This window comes from Suncus etruscus, chromosome 11 (assembly GCF_024139225.1).
Source record: "Suncus etruscus isolate mSunEtr1 chromosome 11, mSunEtr1.pri.cur, whole genome shotgun sequence".
Classification (NCBI taxonomy): Eukaryota; Metazoa; Chordata; class Mammalia; order Eulipotyphla; family Soricidae; genus Suncus; species Suncus etruscus.
In genome coordinates this window covers 87,083,821-87,103,002 of record NC_064858.1, presented here as the reverse complement: position 1 = coordinate 87,103,002, position 19,182 = coordinate 87,083,821, and the positions used below count along the sequence as shown (strand labels likewise).

At 53.8% G+C, this 19,182-nt stretch overlaps 2 protein-coding genes across 4 annotated transcripts in view; one reads left to right on the top strand and one right to left on the bottom strand.

Moving 5' to 3' along the window:
* Positions 1–1,836, bottom strand: part of TSPAN31 (tetraspanin 31) — a 13,468-nt gene extending 11,632 nt beyond the window's left edge. Inside the window, exon 1 of one of the 2 annotated variants that reach the window (XM_049783098.1) lies at positions 1,795–1,836. The gene's annotated coding sequence lies outside the window, so the exon portion shown is untranslated. Of the gene's footprint in view, positions 1–263; positions 382–1,794 lie in introns of those variants that run through there. The other variant, XM_049783097.1, reaches the window with a different exon arrangement.
* On the top strand, positions 204–19,182 carry AGAP2 (ArfGAP with GTPase domain, ankyrin repeat and PH domain 2). 2 transcript variants are annotated; one of them, XM_049783053.1, is made up of 19 exons: positions 204–1,392; positions 2,968–3,026; positions 4,063–4,150; positions 4,316–4,401; positions 4,530–4,677; positions 8,723–8,857; positions 9,231–9,340; positions 10,144–10,302; positions 11,013–11,099; positions 12,541–12,645; positions 13,987–14,149; positions 14,290–14,409; positions 16,386–16,514; positions 17,358–17,417; positions 17,648–17,796; positions 17,894–17,984; positions 18,123–18,345; positions 18,462–18,720; positions 18,855–19,182. In XM_049783053.1, exons 1-19 carry the CDS (start codon positions 219–221, stop codon positions 19,104–19,106), a joined length of 3,597 nt encoding a protein of 1,198 aa, XP_049639010.1. In that variant the 5' UTR covers positions 204–218; the 3' UTR covers positions 19,107–19,182. The 2 variants fall into 2 exon arrangements, with proteins under 2 accessions (XP_049639010.1, XP_049639012.1); XM_049783055.1 differs by lacking the exon at positions 17,358–17,417 and having other exon boundaries at positions 562–1,392.

Below are 19,182 nucleotides of genomic sequence, written 5' to 3'. Positions count from 1 at the left end.
ACCCCAGGTCCGGGGGCTGCTCGGGGCGGGGAGCATGGGGAGGGGGCGCCCCGTGTGATGGGCGGGGGGCGTAGGCGCGGGCGGCGCAGGAGCCGGGCCGGGGGCGCCTCGGGGGCCGAGGGCAGGGGGCGGCGGGCCGGGCGGCCCCATGGCCGGGCCCCCCTGAAGCGATCCGGGGGCGTCCCCTGCGCTCCCCAGCCCGGGGGTCTCGGGGCCCCATGAGCCGGGGCGCGGGCGCGCTGCAGCGCCGGACCACCACCTACCTCATCTCGCTGACCCTGGTCAAGCTCGAGTCGGTGCCGCCGCCGCCGCCCTCGCCCTCGCCTTCCACGGGGACCCCCGGCGGCGCCCACCCCGGGGACCCCGGCAGCCCCCGGGGCGCCGACGAGCCGGGCAAGAAGCGGCACGAGCGGCTCTTCCACCGGCAGGATGCGCTGTGGATCAGCACGAGCAGCGCGGGCGCGGGGGGCGGCGCGGAGCCCCCCAGCCTGGTGGCCCCGGCCAGCCCGGCCGCGAGCCCGGCGCGCCCGGTGTCCCCCGTGCCCGGGGGCGGCCGCCGCCTGTCGCTCTGGGCCGCGCCCCCTGCGCCCGGCGCGCTGAGCCCCGACCCCAAGCCCGGGGGTGCCGCCGCCGCCTCCCGGCGCCCGCTGCTCAGCAGCCCGAGCTGGGGGGGCCCCGAACCCGAAGGCCGGGCGGGCGGCGGCGGCGGCGGCATCCCGGGCTCGTCCTCCCCGCACCCGGGCACCGGCAGCCGGAGGCTCAAGGTGGCCCCGCCGCCCCCCGCGCCCAAGCCTTGCAAGACGGTGACCACGAGCGGCGCCAAGGCCGGCGCGGGCAAAGGCCCCGGGAGCCGCCTGTCATGGCCCGAGAGCGAGGGCAAGGCCAGACCCAAGGGGGCGAAGAGCGCAGCGGGCCCCCCCGGAGCGGCGGCCGCTGTCACCGGCTCCGCAGCCGCAGCCACGACCCCCCAAGGCGGCGGGGCCCGGGGGAAGCTGTCCCCCCGGAAAGGCAAGAGCAAGACCTTGGACAACAGTGACTTGCACCCCGGACCACCTGCCGGCTCGCCTCCTCCGTTAATCGTCCCGGCCACGCCGGCGGCCACGGCCACGGCCACGGGCATCCCCGGCACGGCCGCCTCCCCGCAGACCCCCGGGCCTGCACCTCCTATCACCCTGGAGCCTCCTGCTCCCGGGCTGAAGCGGGGCCGGGAGGGGGGCCGAGCGTCCACGCGAGACCGCAAGATGCTTAAGTTTATCAGCGGCATCTTCACCAAGAGCACAGGGGGGCCTCCCGGCTCGGGGCCCCCTCCCGGACCCGGACCCGGACCCCAGAGCTTGTCTTCTAGCAGCGGGTCCCGGGAACTGCTGGGCGCAGAGCTTCGAGCCTCCCCTAGTGAGTAGTACTAGGACCCCCGGGCCTGAGAGCAAGGAGGGGAGGGAACCCCGAATTCAATGTAGAGCGCAGGGAGCTTCTCTCTCAGGCTGAGTGTGAATCTCACGTCCTCTGCTTAGTGTGGGGGAGCAAAGATAACCCCTCGACTGCTCTGTGTGACTTGAGAGATGGTTTGATATTTGGGGGACTCAGAAAAGTCTCAGAGTTTTTTGGGGGGAGATAGTGCTCTTGGTTGGTGAGCTGGGAGGAAATTGTCCCCAGGGAAACCCTGGCCTCAGTTTCTCTAGGACTCCAGCACCTGGGGGGCAGGCTCTGCCTACCCCAGGGATAGTGAAAGGGAAATGGAGCTGGGTGCCTCAGTTTCTCCTTTGCAGTAGAGTGACCTTGCAGACAATTTCCCACCTGGGAGTTCCCTGGGTTGAGAGCAGGCCAGAGAGGCAGCAGGTGGAGAGCCCTGGTTGTCTCTTTGCTGCTGGGAGTGTTTGGGGCTGACTCGCGCTGGGTCCTTGTTTTGGGGTGGTGGTGGTGGGGGGGAACACAAGAAACCTCACTTCCTGTCCTGCTCAGGGCTGTCTGGGTGACAGCAGTGACTCTGGAACTTGAGGGTGTGAAGCTGCTGCAAAGGCAGTCCTTATCCCTGGAGACAGAGAGAGGGGGGCCTAGTGGAGGCAGTGGTGCTGTGTTTGGGGTGGTTCCTTATTTTTGATGCTGGGAAAGGAGACGAGAGCGACTCTGGGTTCAGCTCACACTCTTCAAGCGGGGAGGCGGGCCCGGGAGCGGGGGCGGCCCCCCGGGTTTGGCTCTGGAGCGGGTGGGAGCAGATGGCTCCGGATCCGAGAGTTCCCGCCGCAGCTGCGGCACCCCGGGAACGTCCGGCCAGTGTCAGGCGCGGGGGCTGGACCCGGCAAGGCGTGGGGACAGCGAAGAGCATCCTTCCGGGCCCCAAGTCCCAGTCCTGAGGCCTCTCTGTCACGGAGAGAGCCAGAGAGAGCAGAGCCCTTGCCCAAGGTTCTTTGGGAAGATTCTAAAAGGGAAGGCATTGGGAGAGAAGCACAGGGAAATCCAAAAGCCTTGCCTTCAGGCCGTTGACCTTGAAAAAAGGGGGGCTGTCCCTCGCCTCAGTTTCTTTCCAGTGAAGGCAGATTGAGGCAGGCCCACTCCTTTCTGTGTTCCATCCTCCCCGCCCTATATCTGCCTTGAGAATCAGTCTCCAGGCAGGACCCAAAGATCTTTCTAGCCTTTTTTCTGGGGGGTGTGCCCAACTCTGTCAGAGTGCGGGTCTCTTGGTCTGGAGCAGGGAACTACGTTTGGGGATGTGCTTCAAGGGAGATGCCAACTGGAGTATTTTTGTCTTGCTGGCTCTGTTGCTAAGCAACCACTGAGCGGCAGCAACAGCTGTGGGGAGAGCGGCTAGGATGGGCGGACAGGGGACCACTTGGTTGAGCTGAGCCACAGGCTTCTGGGGTGCAGCCACACACCGTGAGGGGCGCTGCGGAGGGGGGAAAGGTGAAGCTTAGGAAATCTTCCCGGGTCTGGAGCATCCCATCCCTTCTAAACGGTCCTCTTTCATTGCAGAGGCAGTGGTCAATAGCCAGGAATGGACTCTGAGTCGCTCCATTCCTGAACTGCGCCTGGTAGGTAAAACCCATCACCACCACCACGCGCACCCCTTCACCCTCTGTGCACGTAGCTTTCTCCTGCTTTCTGCAAAAAATGGAGGAGAGCTTTCCAGTTTCTTCTCAGATTCTACCCTCTTAGCACGGTCAGGATATTGCACCTCGATTGTTTTCTTTTCTAGTCTCCTTTTTCCTATTTGTATATGGTGCTCTTTCGGGCTCTCCCTTTCAGCCCTGTATGTTTTATTGCCTAGAGCTGGGTAAAACTTTCCAACTGATACCTAGCGATATTAGAGAGCTAGTAAATCTCTGTCTGTCTGTCTGTCTGTCTGTCTGACTCTCTCTCTCTCTCTCTCTCTCTCTCTCTCTCTCTCTCTCACACACACACACACACACACACACTCACACCTACCTATCTAGTTTGTGTCCTAAACAAAACACTAACACTGGTACTAAGTTGTTGCTGCCATTCTTCACTATGTAGTATACTTTGAGTACCTCTTTGAGCATCATTTCTTACCATACTCAGAGCTTGATCCACCTGAACACTCTCAGTTAACAGACCACCCTGTCCTGTCTGCCCTTTTAAATCTTCCTTGAGTGCTTTAATAGGGCCAGTCCCTTTGAGTTTTCTAGAATCTCTAGATCTAAACATCCTGCTTCTTTCTCTTATTTTCTTTTTTTTTTGGGGGGGGGTGGCACACCTGGGAGAGCTCAGGGGTTACTCCTGGCTCTGCGCTCAGAAATCACTCCTGACAGGCTCAGGGGACCATATGGGATGCTGGGGATCGAACCTAGGTTGGTCATATGCAAGGCAAATGCCCTACGCACTATGATATCGCTCCAGCCCTCTTTTTTTTTTATTTTTGTTTTGGGGCCATACCTGGTCCTACTCAGGGATCACTCCTGGTGGTGCTTGAATGCCCATGGGATGCCCAAGTCGAACCCAGTCGGCTGAGTGCAAGGCAAAGTGCTTTATCCGCTATACTATCTCTTCTGTCCCATCCTGCTTCCTCTTAATCCCACAATCTCTGCTCCACAATCTTGTCTTCAGGGAGTGCTGGGAGATGCGAGAAGTGGAAAGTCATCACTCATTCACCGATTCCTGACGGGTTCTTACCAGATGCTGGAGAAGACAGAAAGTAAGTGCTCCAAAGCCATGTAAACCAAAGATTCTGGACAGGGGTTCAAGATCAGTGACTGTCCTTATCAAGAATAGGGCCCCCCTCATGCAAGTTCAGGATGTTTGGGGAAGTTGGGCTACCTGTGAGCTCTAACCGCTAACCACTCATAACCCTTTTGGACAGGTGAACAGCACAAAAAAGAAATGTTGGTGGATGGACAGACTCACCTGGTGCTGATTCGAGAGGAAGCCGGGTCTCCTGATGCCAAGGTGAGAAGGAGAAACTGAGGTGGCTGGTTGGGAGGAGCACAGACCCTGGGCTGTGGTTCAGGCTCCTTTGGGTGCCCCCCAGAGGAACGGACCTGTCTGACACCTATTTGTTTCCTCACTCCTGCAAGTTCTCAGGCTGGGCAGATGCCGTCATCTTGGTCTTCAGCCTGGAGGATGAGAACAGTTTCCAGGCAGTGAGTCGTCTCCATGGACAGCTGAGCTCCCTTCGCGGGGAGGGGCGAGGAGGCCTGGCATTAGCTCTGGTGGGCACACAAGGTAAGTAAGAGGCTGCCGTCCGCTTCCCTTCCTTCTGCCATTGTCACAACCGGGATGCACAACACGCATGTCCCCTGACTGTGTTGTGGTCTCACATTTTAGTTGCTCTGGCTGGGCCTCCCTGAATGACTCCCTCTGTGTTGTTGTCTCTTTATTGTTCAGCTTGTGTTGGTGCTCCCTGGGGCACACTCTCTTGGGCTGTGCTTGGGGTTGCCTTAGTGTCCAACAGGTGCTTGGCAGGGCCACACTTTCCAGGGCAGGGGTGCTTGCATATCTTTTAGTGGTGCTCACACCTCTCTCACTGTGGGGTTCCTACACACCTGGCTGTGATGTGGTGGGAAATCTCTGTGATCTCTCTGATCTGGCACCACTGAGATTTCCCATCACTAGAGAAATAGAGAGATCTAGAGCTTGCTAGGATAGCACCAGGGAGATGCTAGGGCTGGAACTCAGGGCCTCTTGCTTGCAAGGCAGGTTCTCTAAGCCACAGAATTATTCTTTTTTTTCTTTTTCGTTTTTTTCTTTTTGGTTTTTGGACCACATCTGGTAATGCTCAGGGGTTACTCCTGGCTCTGTATTCAGAAATTGCTTCTGGCAGTCCCAAAGGACCATATGAAATGCCAGGAATTGAAATTGTCCTGGATCTGCTGTGTGCAAGGCAAACCCCAGTGTGGGATGTGATCAAAATAGAGGAAGGTGGAAATGAGCCCATGTCTTCCAGTACCCCCCTGGACTTGGTCTCCAAGAAGTAGTCTTTAAACCAAAGTCTCAAATATCTGAGCAGGGGAAAGGGACTCTTCAGAGAGAAGGGCAAGTTATGCACTATCTCCTGTCCTCTCATAAGACACCTTATGTTCTCACACTGCCCTTTTCTGATGCTGCAATGGGAACACAAATGACCTTACAGTGTTAGTAATAGTATGTTTTCTCATCTTCCTTTTGCTAATATTGGGTCAGACCAAACCCTCCTCCCACCTTTATTTTTTGGCAAGGGGCACATCTCTTGGTACCCAGAGGCCACTCTCAGCTCAGTGCTCAGAGATTACTTTCGGTAGTGCTAAGGATCCAACCATGGTGCTCTGCATGTAAAGCAGTCATCAGTCTGTGGAGCTAGCTCTTCTGCCATGAACATGGCACATATTCATTTTGAATATGTGGAGACACATCCCAGAATGCTCAGAGTCTGTATATTGGGGAGCAAGAAGGGATCAAACCAGTGTTGGTTCCATGCAAGGCAGTCACCTCAATCTCTGCACTAGTTCTTTGGCCCTCAGGGCCAAAATTGGGTTTTGTTTCTGTTTCGGGGCCACAGCCAGTTGTGCTCAGGGGCTACTCTGGTTCCGCGCTCAGTAATTGTGCCTGGCAGTGCTTGGGGGACCAAATGGGCTCCTGTGAATTGAACTCAGGTTGGCCGTGTGCAGGGCAAATGCTCTACCAGCTATTCTGTTGTTCTAGCTTGGCTAAGATGGTTTAAAGAAATTCATCTATAAAAGGAAAACATCAATGAAATGTTACTTTTGTTTGTTTATTTAATTTGGCTTTTGGGTCACACCCGGTGGTGCTCAGGGATTACTCCTGCTTTGTGCTCAAAAATTACTCCTAGCTGGCTCGGGAGACCATATGGGGTACTGGGATTCGAACCACCATCCATCCTGGGTCAGCTGCATGCAAGGCAAATGCCCTACCACTGTGCTATCTTTGAGGCCCCTAATGTTACTTTTCTCTGAAAATATTTGAGAGGTTGGGGTCTTATTTGGTGGTTTGGGGGGCTATTTATGACTGTGCTAGGGGAGAGCATGTGGTAGCTGCACTCAGCTTCTCAGCTATTTTTCACCCAACAAGGGTTTTGAAACAGTCTTTTCTTTTTTTCTTTTCTTCTTCTTCTTTTTTTTTTTTTTTGTTTTTTGGGCCACACCCAATGACGTTCAGGGGTTACTTCTGGCTATGCACTCAGAAGTCGCTCCTGGCTTGGGGGACCATCTGGGACACCGGGAGATCGAACCGCGGTCCGTCCTAGGCTAGCGTTGGCAAGGCAGACACCTTACCTCTAGCGCCACCACGTCGGCCCTGAAACAATCTTTTCAAAGAAGAGATGCAGAGGCTTGTAGCCCTTCACCCTTTCCAGCCTTTCAGTGCCTCTGTGTGGGGCGACAGTACTTTCTGTCTGGCTACCCATACTTGCTGCAGGTGCTTGCTGCCACCTGTTGCCTGCATTCTGGCTCTCACTGCAGAGTGAGCAGGCCACCTGTTGCCTGTGGACAGTTGACAGTTTCAACTGATTTTTGCTCTTTTTTATTTTTGGGGTGTGAGGCTATATCTAATAATGCTTTGTACTTGGGGGGCACACTTAGAAGTTCTCAGGGGACCATGTTATGCCAGGGATCCCACATGCAAAGCATCTATTCTACTCCTTTGAGCATCTCCCTGGTTTTCAACTTCCCTTACTACCTTCCTTCTTCCTTCCTTCTTTCTTCTTTCTTTCCTTCCTTCCTTCCTTCCTTCCTTCCTTCCTTCCTTCCTTCCTTCCTTCCTTCCTTCCTTCCTTCCTTCCTTCCTTCCTTCCTTCCTTCTCTCTTTCCCTCTTTCTTTCCTTTCCTCTCTCCCTTACTCCTTCCTTTTGCCCCTTCTTCCCTCCTTCCTTTCATTCTTCCCTCCTTCCTTCCCTCCCTCCTTCCTTCCCTCCCACCTCCCCTCCCTCCCTCCTTCCCTCCTTCCTTCTCTTCTTCCTTTCCTTCCTTCCCTCCCTCCCTCCTTCCTTCCTTTCCTCCTTCCCTTTCTTTCCTTTCCTCTCTCCCTTACTCCTTCCCTCCTTTCTTCCTTCCCTCCCTCCTTCCTTCCTTCCCTCCCTCCCACATTCCCTCTCTCTCACATTCCCTCCCTCCCTCCCTCCCTCCCTCCCTCCCTCTCTCCCTCCCTCCCTCCCTCCCTCCCTCCCTCCCTCCCTTCCTTCCTTCCTTCCTTCCTTCCTTCCTTCCTTCCTTCCTTCCTTCCTTCCTTCCTTCCTTCCTTCCTTCCTTCCTTCCCATATCCAGTGGTGTTCATAGCTTACTTCTGGCTCTGCGCTTAGGGATCATTGCTAGCAGGGCTTAGGGAACCATATGATTTTCTGGGGAATCAAACCTGAGTTGGCCACACGCAAGGCAAGTGACCTACCGTCTGTACTATAGCTCCAGTCCCTCTCCTATCATTCTTATGCCAGGTATTATCTTCCCCTCAGTTCAAGACTCATTACATTTGCAAGACTGGGGTATTGTTGCTACTATCAGCATTCTCACATTGTCAGAAAAGTCCACTCACTGTAGAGCAGGGGTCTCAAACTCGCAGCCCGCGGGCTGTTTGTGGCCCTCCGTACAACATTTTGTGGCCCGCAGCCGGCCTTCAAATATCGCAGTATTCGCGATTATTTGCTTACCGAATAATCGCAATAAAAATCGCATTAGTAAGAAAAAAATCACATTAAACATTTGCATACCCCGAGCAGTTCCGTTCAGGGTATGCAAATATTTAATGTGTTTTTTTGCAGTTTTTTTTCTTTCTTTTTTTTTTTTTTTTTTGGTTTTTGGGCCACACCCGCGGTGCTCAGGGATTACTCCTGGCTGTCTGCTCAGAAATAGCTCCTGGCAGGCACGGGGGACCATATGTGACACCGGGATTCGAACCAATCACCTTTGGTCCTGGATCGGCTGCTTGCAAGGCAAACACCGCTGTGCTATCTCTCCAGTTTTTTTTCTTTCTAATGCGATTTTTTATTGCGAATATTCGGTAAGCGAAATCCCTTATGTGGCCCTGCCTCATCCCGACTTTGTCTCCTGCGGCCCCCAGGTAAATTGAATTTGAGACCCTGCTGTAGAGCACACACATACACACATGTCTGCCCAATACCTCACTCAGCAATTGCTGAGTCCAACATAGTTCTAGAGCCCAGCTTCCTCATACCCTGTCCCCAGGGGGCCAACTTGGTGTTGGAGTGTCTGAGAAAGGAGACTGGAAAAGGAAAGAAGGTACGATACCCACTGGTCCAACACCCCCTCTCCTGGCTCTCCAGACAGAATCAGTGCTTCCTCCCCTCGGGTCGTCGCTGATGCCCGTGCCAGAGCCCTGTGTGCAGACATGAAGCGCTGCAGCTATTACGAGACCTGTGCCACCTATGGGCTCAATGTGGACCGGGTTTTCCAGGAGGGTGAGTTGCGGCTCCCAGGATGTGAGGGAAGAATGTTGTGAGGGACCTGGAATCACAGGGGCCTCCTCGTGAGTGCAAGAGAAAACTGGCTTCTGTGAGGAGAGGTGAGGCAGCTACAGTGGCTGGATTGAGCACCCCGGGGTCCTTGCACCGGGCAGCCAAGCGCAGAACCATGCCTGGGTCTGTTTGCCCTGTGGCCAGCAAGCCTTTCTGGGCTGGGAGTTAGCCAGATTGGGGACATAACGGCCAAGGGAGCAGGGAAATTGGAATCCGTGACATCTCCTGGGACTTTCTCCAAACTGTCTCCTTAAGAATGGCCTGGGTGTCTGCCCTGCTCCTCCCTGCTTATGTTACTTCTCCTGCCTCCCCTCAGTGGCCCAGAAGGTGGTGACTCTGCGCAAACAGCAACAGCTTCTGGCTGCCTGCAAGTCCTTGCCCAGCTCGCCCAGCCACTCAGCTGCTTCCACGCCTGTGGCTGGCCAGGTGAGTTGGGATTTGAGGGCCCCTAGAGGCATAAAAGGGGCTGTGAGCCTAGAACAGGGCCAGAGTAGCAAAGAGGTTGCAGTATTTGGTGAGGGTAGTTGGGCAGAGGCAGAATTAGAGACACCCTGGGGCTGGAGAGATAGCATGGAGGTATGGCTTTTGCCTTGCATACAGAATCCTGGCATCCCATACAGTCCCCTAAGCCTTCCAGGAGTGATTTCTGAGTATAGAGCCAGGAGTAACCCCTGAGTGTTGCCAGGTGTGATGCTCCCCACCAAAAAAAAAAAAAAAAAAAAAAAAAAAAACTGGGCCAGAGAGATAACACAGTGGTAGAGCATTTATTTGCCTTGCACGCGGCTGATCCAGGACAGACCTTGGTTAGATCCCTGGTATCCCATATGGTCCCCCCAAGCCTGCCAGGAGTGATTTCTGAGAGCAAAGCCAGGAGAAACCCCTGAGTGCCGCTGAGTGTGACCCAAAAACCAAAACAACAACAAAAAAAATTAGTGACACTCTGTGTAGAAAGCGCATCTGACAAGAACTTGAAAAGTTTGCAGCACTGTTTCCCAAGTCCTTGGGCCAGACAGCCAAAAACACTGGATTGCTGGGCAGTTGCAGGGCAGGTGTGAGTGGTTGTCTTTGGCAAGGCCAGGCAGAGCACTAGGCAGCAGTGCCATATCCCAGGGTGACACTGGTAACTAAATACTGATGGCACAAGGTCCTTCTTCAGTTTCTCCTGACTAGCTGTGGGGAGCATGGTGGGTATGGAGACCTGATCTGCTGACACCTCCCTCTGTCCCCAGACTAGCAACGGAGGCCACACAAGCGACTACTCCTCTTCCCTCCCATCCTCGCCCAATGTTGGTCATCGGGAACTTCGAGCCGAGGCAGCTGCAGTGGCTGGATTGAGCACCCCAGGGTCCTTGCACCGGGCAGCCAAGCGCAGAACCAGCCTTTTTGCGGTATTGACCGTCTTCTGGCCCTTGTCCCTCCTTCCTAGCTTCTGGATGCTTCTGGTGTGTCCTCCTGCACCTATTATCCTCATCCTTCTGTACCGAGTCCTTCTGTCTTTCCTCTCAAGTGTGCCCATGTCTGTTGCCCCATTTGTTGGGTCCCGTTTACTCCTTTGTTGATTGTGTATCTACAAAGAGCTCCCAGAATGAGAAATTGATTCCCATCCTCTTGTCCCCTTTCGGGGGGGAGATTTTGGTAATATTTATCTGCAGCAAATAATCCACACAGACAGGAGGGTTAAGGGGTAAAAGGTTGGGTGAAGAGAGCCCTTTGTCAGCCTGCTGCTAGCTCCAAAACACACCTTGAGCCAGCCAGACAACTCTGGCAAAAGACCCTGAACACCTCACTCCCTAACTATTTATTCTGCTCTCAACAGCGCCCCCACCTGGAAGGTCAAGGTGGGACAACAGGCAAAGAATCTTATGGAAATATTTTTTTTCTTTTCTTTTTTTTTTTTTGGCCACATCCGTTTGATGCTCAGGGGTTATTCCTGACTAAGCACTCAGAAATTGCCCCTGGCTTGGGGGGACCATATGGGACCCCGGGGGATCGAACCGAGGTCCTTTCTTGGCTAGCACTTGCAAGGCAGACACCTTACCTCTAGCGCCACCTCGCTGGCCCCGGAAATATTTTCATATACAACACGTGTCCATTCCAGAATCGCCGAGGCAGTGATTCTGAGAAGCGAAGCTTGGACAGTCGGGGAGAAACAACAGGAAGTGGAAGAGCCATTCCCATCAAACAGGTGGGTGACTCGGGGTACAGGGCTAGGTGGGAGGCAGGTGTGTGTGTGTGTGTGTGTGTGTGTTCTTTTCTTTTTGTGTGTGTGTATGTGTGTGTGTGTGTTTTTTTTGTTTGTTTGTTTTTGGGCCACACCCAGTGATGCTCAGGGGTTACTCCTGGCTGTGTGCTCAGAAATTGCTCCTGGCTTGGGGGGACCATATGGGACAGATCGAACTGCGGTCTGTTCTGGATCAGCTGCGTGCAAGGCAAGCGCTCTATCACTGCACCACCGATCCAGCCCCGAGCATGGATTTTCTTGGATTTAATCTCCTTTGCCAAATCTGGGCAGTTTTCTTAGAATAATTTTTTAAAGTTCCTCTTCTTTCTTTTCTCTTCTGAGATCCCAATGGCCTCAAAGTTTTATATATATATATATATAAAATGTTATAATATATATGTATTGTATATACATATATGTAATATATAATACATTATATATATTTGTTTTGAAGCCACACCCTGTCTGTGACGTTCAGGGGTTACTCCTGCTATGCACTCAGAAATCGCTTCTGGCTTGGGGGACCATATGGGACACTAGGGGGATCAGACCTCGGTCTGTTCTAGGTCACCTACAAACGCCCTACTGCTGCACCACCGTTCCAGACCCTGTGTGTGTGTTTTCTTTTTGGAGCCACACCCAGTGGTGCTCAGAGATTTATGCAGTACTGGGACTGAATCCAAAGCTCTAACATGCAAAACATATTCTATGGTTCTGCAAGCCATCACTTTGGACTGCTCTTTGAGCATGCTTGTGTATATGTGCTTGTATGTGGTACCAAGCTTTAAGCCCAGGGCCTCACCCATCAGAGGTGTATGCTTTACCAGCTAGCAGCATCCCCAGCCTTGGGAGCTTGCCTTTTTTTTGTTTGTTTGTTTTTGGGCCACACCCGGCAGTGCTCAGGGGTTACTCCTGGCTGTCTGCTCAGAAATAGCTCCTGGCAGGCACAGGAGACCATATGGGACGCTGGGATTCGAAACAACCACCTTAGGTCCTGCGTCGACTGCTTGCAAGGCAAAAGCCGCTGTGCTATCTCTCCGGCCCCTCTTTCTTTTTTCTTTTTCCTTTTTCGCAGGGGGACTTTGGGCCAGACCAGGCAGCGATCAGATGTAGCTCTATGCTCAGGGATCACTCCTGGCAGGCTCAAAAGACCATATGGGGTGTCAGAGATCAAGTCCAGTCAGGGAAGTTTTTTTGTTTTGTTTTGTTTTTGGATCACACCCAGCAGCACTCAGGAGTTTCTCCTGGCAGGTTTGGGGGACCATACGGGCTGCCGGGATTCAAACCACTGTCTTTCTGCATGCAAGGCAAACACCCCACCTTCATGCTATCCCTCCAGCTTCATCAGGGAAGTTTTATGGTGTTTTGTTTTTTTCTTCCTGAAATGCTTCTTTCCACCTTCCAGAGTTTCCTACTGAAGCGAAGTGGCAACTCCTTGAACAAAGAATGGAAGAAGAAGTATGTGACCTTGTCGAGTAATGGCTTCCTGCTCTACCACCCTAGCATCAACGTGAGTGACAGAGATTCCTGGGCAAATGCTGGCCTCACCTCTGGGGAGCTCTAGTCCCGTTACCCTTCAACAGAACAAGCATGTGTTAGGCACTTCTGGTGTGCCCGACAGAAATGGTAACATCATCTTCTCAGGAACTGCAACGTTGAGGGGAGCCCTGGGGAAAGTTTCCATAGGACTTCTAATTCCAGAGTATTTTCCAGAAGGAGACAATAATGACTTGCTCCTCTCCTAGGTGCTCATCACAAACCAATCAATGTCCAGAGAATTCTCTCCAGTCTCGATGGAGTTAAATCCTCAGGTTCTAAACCCAAAACACTGGAGAGACCCAGGTCTGGAAGCAAATGTGGATTTAGAAAATCACACACACACACACACACACACACACACACACACACATGGAGAGAGAAACAGATTTCAGGAGTTCCCACATGTTTGGCCTTTGCTCCTAAGAAGCAGCAAACTTCGTGAAAGTGAGGAAAACACAAAAGAAGCATTTTTCCTCAAAATCCAAGTATTTATTCTGAAGCAAAAGACCACACCTGGAGGACCAGATGGTCTAAACACCATCCAAGATGCCACATTCAAAAATGTTTCCAACCAATGAGTAACAAGGCTTATATTGAGTGGGGTGGGATCAGATCAAGCCCACAATCCCATTAATCCCACATCTCTGTAACCAATTTTTGGGGGGTTTGGTTTTTGGGTCACACCCAATGGCGTTCAGGGGTTACTCCTGGCTCTGTGCTCAGAAATTGCTGTTGGCAGGCTCGGGGGACTATATGAGATGCTGGGAATCAAACCACCATCTCCTGGGTTGGCCGCATGCAAGGCAAACGCCCTACCACTGTGCTATCTCTCTAGCCCCTCTAGCCAACTCTTTGGTTTGTTTGTTTTGGGGCCACACCTGTTGCTACTGAGGGGCTACTCCTGGCTTTGCCTCAGACATCCACATGGAATGCCAGGAATTGAACCTGAGTCAGGCGCGTGCAAGGCAAATGCTCTATTCACATTGTGCAATCGTGTCAGCCAATTCTATTGGCTATTATCTCCCTCTCTAGACAATTCTTTGTTTGTTTATTTGTTTGTTTGTTTTTTGGGGGGGTCACACCTGGCTGCACTCAGGGGTTACTCCTGACTCCATGCTCAGAAATTGCTCCTGGCAGGCTCAGGGGACCATATGGGATACCGGGATTTGAGCCACCGTCTTCTGCATGAAAGGCAAACACTTTACCTCCATGCTATCTCTCTGGCCCCTCTCTAGACAATTCTATTGACTGCTTCCTAACACCATCTGGGAACCCAACCTTCTCTGCTCTCTCCATCCCTGTCCCCCTCCAGGATTACATCCACAGTACCCACGGCAAGGAGATGGACTTGTTACGAACAACAGTCAAAGTCCCCGGAAAGCGACCCCCACGAGCCATCTCTGCTTTTGGCCCCTCTGCCAGCATCAATGGGCTGGTCAAGGACATGAGCACTGTCCAGATGGGGGAAGGTCCTGGTGAGTGAGGCTTATGTGAAAGGTCGAGAGTGTCCAGGCTGGGGGAACAAAGCTGGAGGAAGTGGGAAGGATAAAGAGGAACCAACCAATGAAGAAACCAGAGATGGAGTAGTGTACTGAGGTTGTTTTTCTCTTGGCAGAAGCCACCACTCCCAATCCAAGCCCCAGTCCCAGTCCCAGTTCCCTGCAGCTCCCGCAGGACCAGACGACCAAACACCTGCTGAAACCAGACCGGAATTTGGCCCGAGCCCTCAGCACTGGTCAGTGGGATCCCACCTTCCATCCTCTGCCTTCCAGATGCAAATGAGAGGAGGGTGGGCTATGAGAGTGGTGTGGAGGCTGGGGTCCCAAGTCTGGGCATGGGTGGGCAAAAGCATCTGTCAGAAAGTAGGGATCAGCTTTGGTCACCCCAAGCTCATCATCATGGTTAGGACAAATGGGCTTCAGAGGTCTAGGGAGATGGCTTAAAGGTTAGAGCCCAAATTTTGCCTACAGGAGAGTTGGGTTCAGTCCTGCAATTATATGTATCCTGAACAACACATTGGGAATGGGTCTGGACCAAAAACAAATAAATGGGCTGAAATGTGTCTCAGTGGCAAAGTATATGACTAGCATGTAGGAAACCCAGGTTCAATCTCCAGCACCGGCAAACAAAATAAAATGAAATAATTTAAAAGTTAGTAGATTCCGAGCCCAGAGAGATAGCACAGCGGTGTTTGCCTTGCAAGCAGCCGATCCAGGACCAAAGGTGGTTGGTTTGAATCCCGGTGTCCCATATGGTCCCCCGAGCCTGCCAGGAGCTATTTCTGAGCAGACAGCCAGGAGTAACCTCTGAGCACTGCCGGGTGTGACCCAAAAACCAAAAAAAAAAAAAAAAAAAAAAAAAAAAAAAAAAAGTTAGTAGATTCCAAAGCACTTTTGGAGCTAAAAATCTGATTCATCAGGGGCCGGAGAGATAGCATGGAGGTAAGGTGTTTGCCTTTCATGCAGGAGGTCATCGGTTCGAATCCCGGCTTCCCATATGGTCCCCCGTGCCTGCCAGGAGCAATTTCTGAGCCTGGAGCCAGGAATAATCCCTGAGCACTGCTGGGTGTGACCCAAAAACCACAAAAAAAAAAATCTGATTCATCCCTTTAGGAAAGTTTCTTGATTGTTCCATGGTTCAGTTTTTTTCATTTATAACATGAAAATAATAGTTCTTTTTTTTTTTTTTTTTTTGGTTTTTGGGCCACACCCAGTAACGCTCAGGGGTTACTCCTGGCTATGTGCTCAGAAGTTGCTCCTGGCTTGGGGGACCATATGGGACACCGGGGGATCGAACCGTGGTCCGTCCAAGGTTAGCGCAGGCAAGGCAGGCACCTTACCTTTAGCGCCACCGCCCGGCCCCGAAAATAATAGTTCTTTATTTTTCACCTCAGAGGGCTGTGGACAGGCTTCCAAAAGCTGAGAACAGGGATTGAAGTGACAGTACAGTGATAGGATGTTTGCTGTGCATGAGGCCTATCTAGGTTCAATTCTAGGTTCAATTCCCAGCATCCCATATGGTTGCCTGAGTACTGCCAGGAGTGATTCCTGACTGCAGAATGTCACAGCAACCTTGTCAGGTCAAGGATATTCCCATTATAAAGGTCGAGAGATAGTACTTGATCTTGATTTGTACATAACCAACCTGGGTTCTACCCCCAGCAACATAGATGTATGCCATGTGACCTCCAGCTAGGTGTAATCTCTGAGCACAAAGCCAGTAGTAAACTCTGAGAACTACTGGGTGAGAGCACGGACACACACACACACACACACACACACACACACACACACACACACACTCAAGAGGGGCCAGAGAGATAGTACAGCAGGTAGGACACTTGTTTTGCACACAGTTCACCCATTTGATACTGGGTACCAAATTTAGTCTCCTGAGCACAAAACCAGGAGTGAGTCCTGAGCACAAGTGAATATAGCAGAGGGGGAGGGGGACCAGAGAGATGAGAAAAACAGGCTTTGACGAAGAAGTGACTTGCTCAAAGTGTGGTTGGAGGTCAGTGAGTGGCAGAGTCAGAACGACTATACTGTGCACCTGCCCTCCTCTCTGGAGTGACCCAGGATACTCCTCAGGATAGATAGCTAAGGAAGTGAAAGAGTGGCCTCCAAAATGCTCAGGGAAGGCAGTAGGCTGATAAGAAAGAAAGAATTCTGTGGAGGAGGCAATTGAGTCAGCTGTATCCCCCTCCCCAAGACTGTACCCCATCTGGAGACCTGAGCCCCCTGAGTCGGGAACCCCCTCCTTCTCCCATGGTGAAGAAGCAGAGGAAGAAGAAGCTGACCACGCCATCCAAGACGGAAGGCTCTGCTGGACAGGCTGAAGGTGAGGCTCTGGCAGCTCTGGCCCCATCTTGGTCACCACCAACCCCCTTTAGAGCCTGGGCTACCTCCTGCAGGAGAGGAAGTGGCCAAGTTGCATACTTGATTCATAACAACTTTGCACATGATTCAGTGAAAAGATGGAGTCCCAGCCCTGTCCTTCTTCCCACCTAGCCAGTGGTTTTCCCTCAATGTCCTCAATAAGTCCCCTACCAGTTTAGTTCCTGCTTCCTTTTCTAATAATCAGATTCCTGTCCTCTGTTCCACTTACCATCCACACCCAGAAAAACCTGTGTCCCAACTCCAGGAATTCAGCCCCCGGGGTCAGTGTCCCCCATTGATTCTTTACCTCCTGTATCACTGTGATCACCCCAGCCCTGTTCTCAGTAACTTTCCAAGATTAACAAGCTCCTTTAGTTGCTCTTGGCTATAGTGAACTCTATTCCTTATACTCAGGAATTCCTTCTGAACTCCAGGGCCTTACATCTCAGGTCTTTGAGCCCATTTCTGTCCCTTTTCCAGATGTTTAATTAAACTCTGACCAGGCTTTCCCCTCCTGGAGAACCCCTCTCCTCATGGGTCATAACTGGTCCCCAGCACCCCTGCTCTCTGCTGGGCATTGGCCGGTTACAGACCTGCCTCCTCTCATGGCTCTTGGCTTCCGCTCTGCTCTGCTCCAGGCCACTGACTTTAGTTCTGCTTTCTCTCCCCATCTGTCTGTCCCGCTTTGTCTCTGGCACCGTCATTCTTTCTCCACCTCTCCACCTGCCTCTCTTTCTCCGTTCCCGGTTTCTTTCTCTGTTCTGCTCTCCATTCTATCTCTGTCTCCTTCGCTTCGGGAAACCAGCCAAGCGCAAAATGTGGAAACTAAAATCCTTTGGTAGTTTAAGAAATATTTATAAAGCAGGTAACAAGCCGGGAGCTGGGAGGGTTGCTCAGTTGGGGTGCAGAGGGGTGGGGGTGCTCCTGCCTCCCCCCTGCATGTGCTTGGGCTTCCTGCTTTACCCCACCTTTGCTTCCCCAACCCCTCTGCCCCTCTCCCAGGGGGCTTGAGACGGGCATCAGGGGAGGAAGGGTTTGGGGATGGCCGCCTCAGCTTGATTCCTTCTGATGCTATTCTATCCCCTTCCCACTCAGAGGAAAACTTCGAGTTCCTGATTGTGTCCAGCACCGGCCAGACGTGGCACTTTGAGGCGGCCAGTTTTGAGGAACGGGACGCCTGGGTGCAAGCCATTGAGAGCCAGATCCTTGCCAGCCTGCAGTGCTGCGAGAGCAGCAAAGTCAAGGTAACGAGTGGGGAGCATGTGGGGAGGTCCAAAGGAGAACTTGAGCAGTCTGGGCCAGGAGACTAGATGCCAACTCCAACCCCAAACCTCTCTGCAGCTGCGCACAGACAGCCAAAGCGAAGCTGTGGCCATCCAGGCGATCCGGAACGCCCAGGGAAACTCCACCTGCGTGGACTGCGGGGCGCCCAGTGAGCACCAGGGCTTGGCAGAGGGACCCGGGTGGGAGCTTGGGGTTTGTCCCAGAGTCTCTGCAGAGAGGCTCGGGTGTTCCTCCCCCAGGCGTTCGCTCTTCGGGGAGCTCACCTCTCAAGTCCTCTCCCCTCTAGACCCCACATGGGCCAGCCTGAACCTGGGTGCCCTCATCTGCATCGAATGTTCTGGCATCCATCGCAACCTGGGCACGCACTTGTCCCGCGTCCGCTCGCTGGATTTGGACGACTGGCCGCGGGAGCTGACCCTGGTGCTGACGGCCATCGGCAACGACATGGCCAACCGCGTGTGGGAGAGCGACACGCGGGGCCGTGCCAAGCCCACGCGGGACTCGTCGCGGTGCGCAATCCTGGGCTTTGCAGGGGGTCAGGGAGGAGAGGGGTTCGCTCGGGTTTTGCAAAGGAGGGTTCAAGTGGGTGCATCCCTCCAGCGGCCACCCACCCACGGTCTTGCAGGGAGGAGCGCGAGTCCTGGATCCGCGCCAAGTACGAGCAACTCCTGTTCCTGGCCCCGCTGGGCACCGCCGCCGAGGAGCCGCTGGGCTTGCAGCTGTGGGCCGCGGTGCAGGCCCAGGACGTGGCCGCCGTGCTGCTGCTCCTGGCCCACGCGCGACACGGCCCGCTCGACACGAGCCTGGAGGACCCGCAGCTTCGCTCCCCGCTGCATCTCGCAGCAGAGCTCGCCCATGTGGTCATCACGCAACTGCTGCTGTGGGTGCGTGGGTGCAGAGAGGCAAAGGGTGGAGCTGCCGGGCACGGGTGGGGAAGCCTCCTAGCTGCACCCCAGCCCCGCAAGAAGGGGGTTCGGGTCTCCCCGGGTGTCTAACGCGCTCCTTTCCGCACCCCCAGAACGGCGCCGATGTGTCCGCCCGCGACGCGCAAGGACGCACCGCGCTCTTCTACGCCCGCCAGGCGGGCAGCCAGCTTTGCGTGGACATCCTGCTCCAGCACGGCTGCCCCGGGGAGGGCGGCAGCAGTGCCACGACCCCCATAACAGCCACCACCACCACCCCCAGCCTAGTCGCCACCCCCAGCCCACGCCGCAGGAGCAGCGCAGCGAGCCTGGGACGCGCCACCGATGCCCCAATCGCGCTGGTATAGTTGCGGGAAAGAGAGAGAGACGCGTCGCCCCTGCGCTCCACTCAACCCGGACAGATAGATGCACCCACTTCGCCTC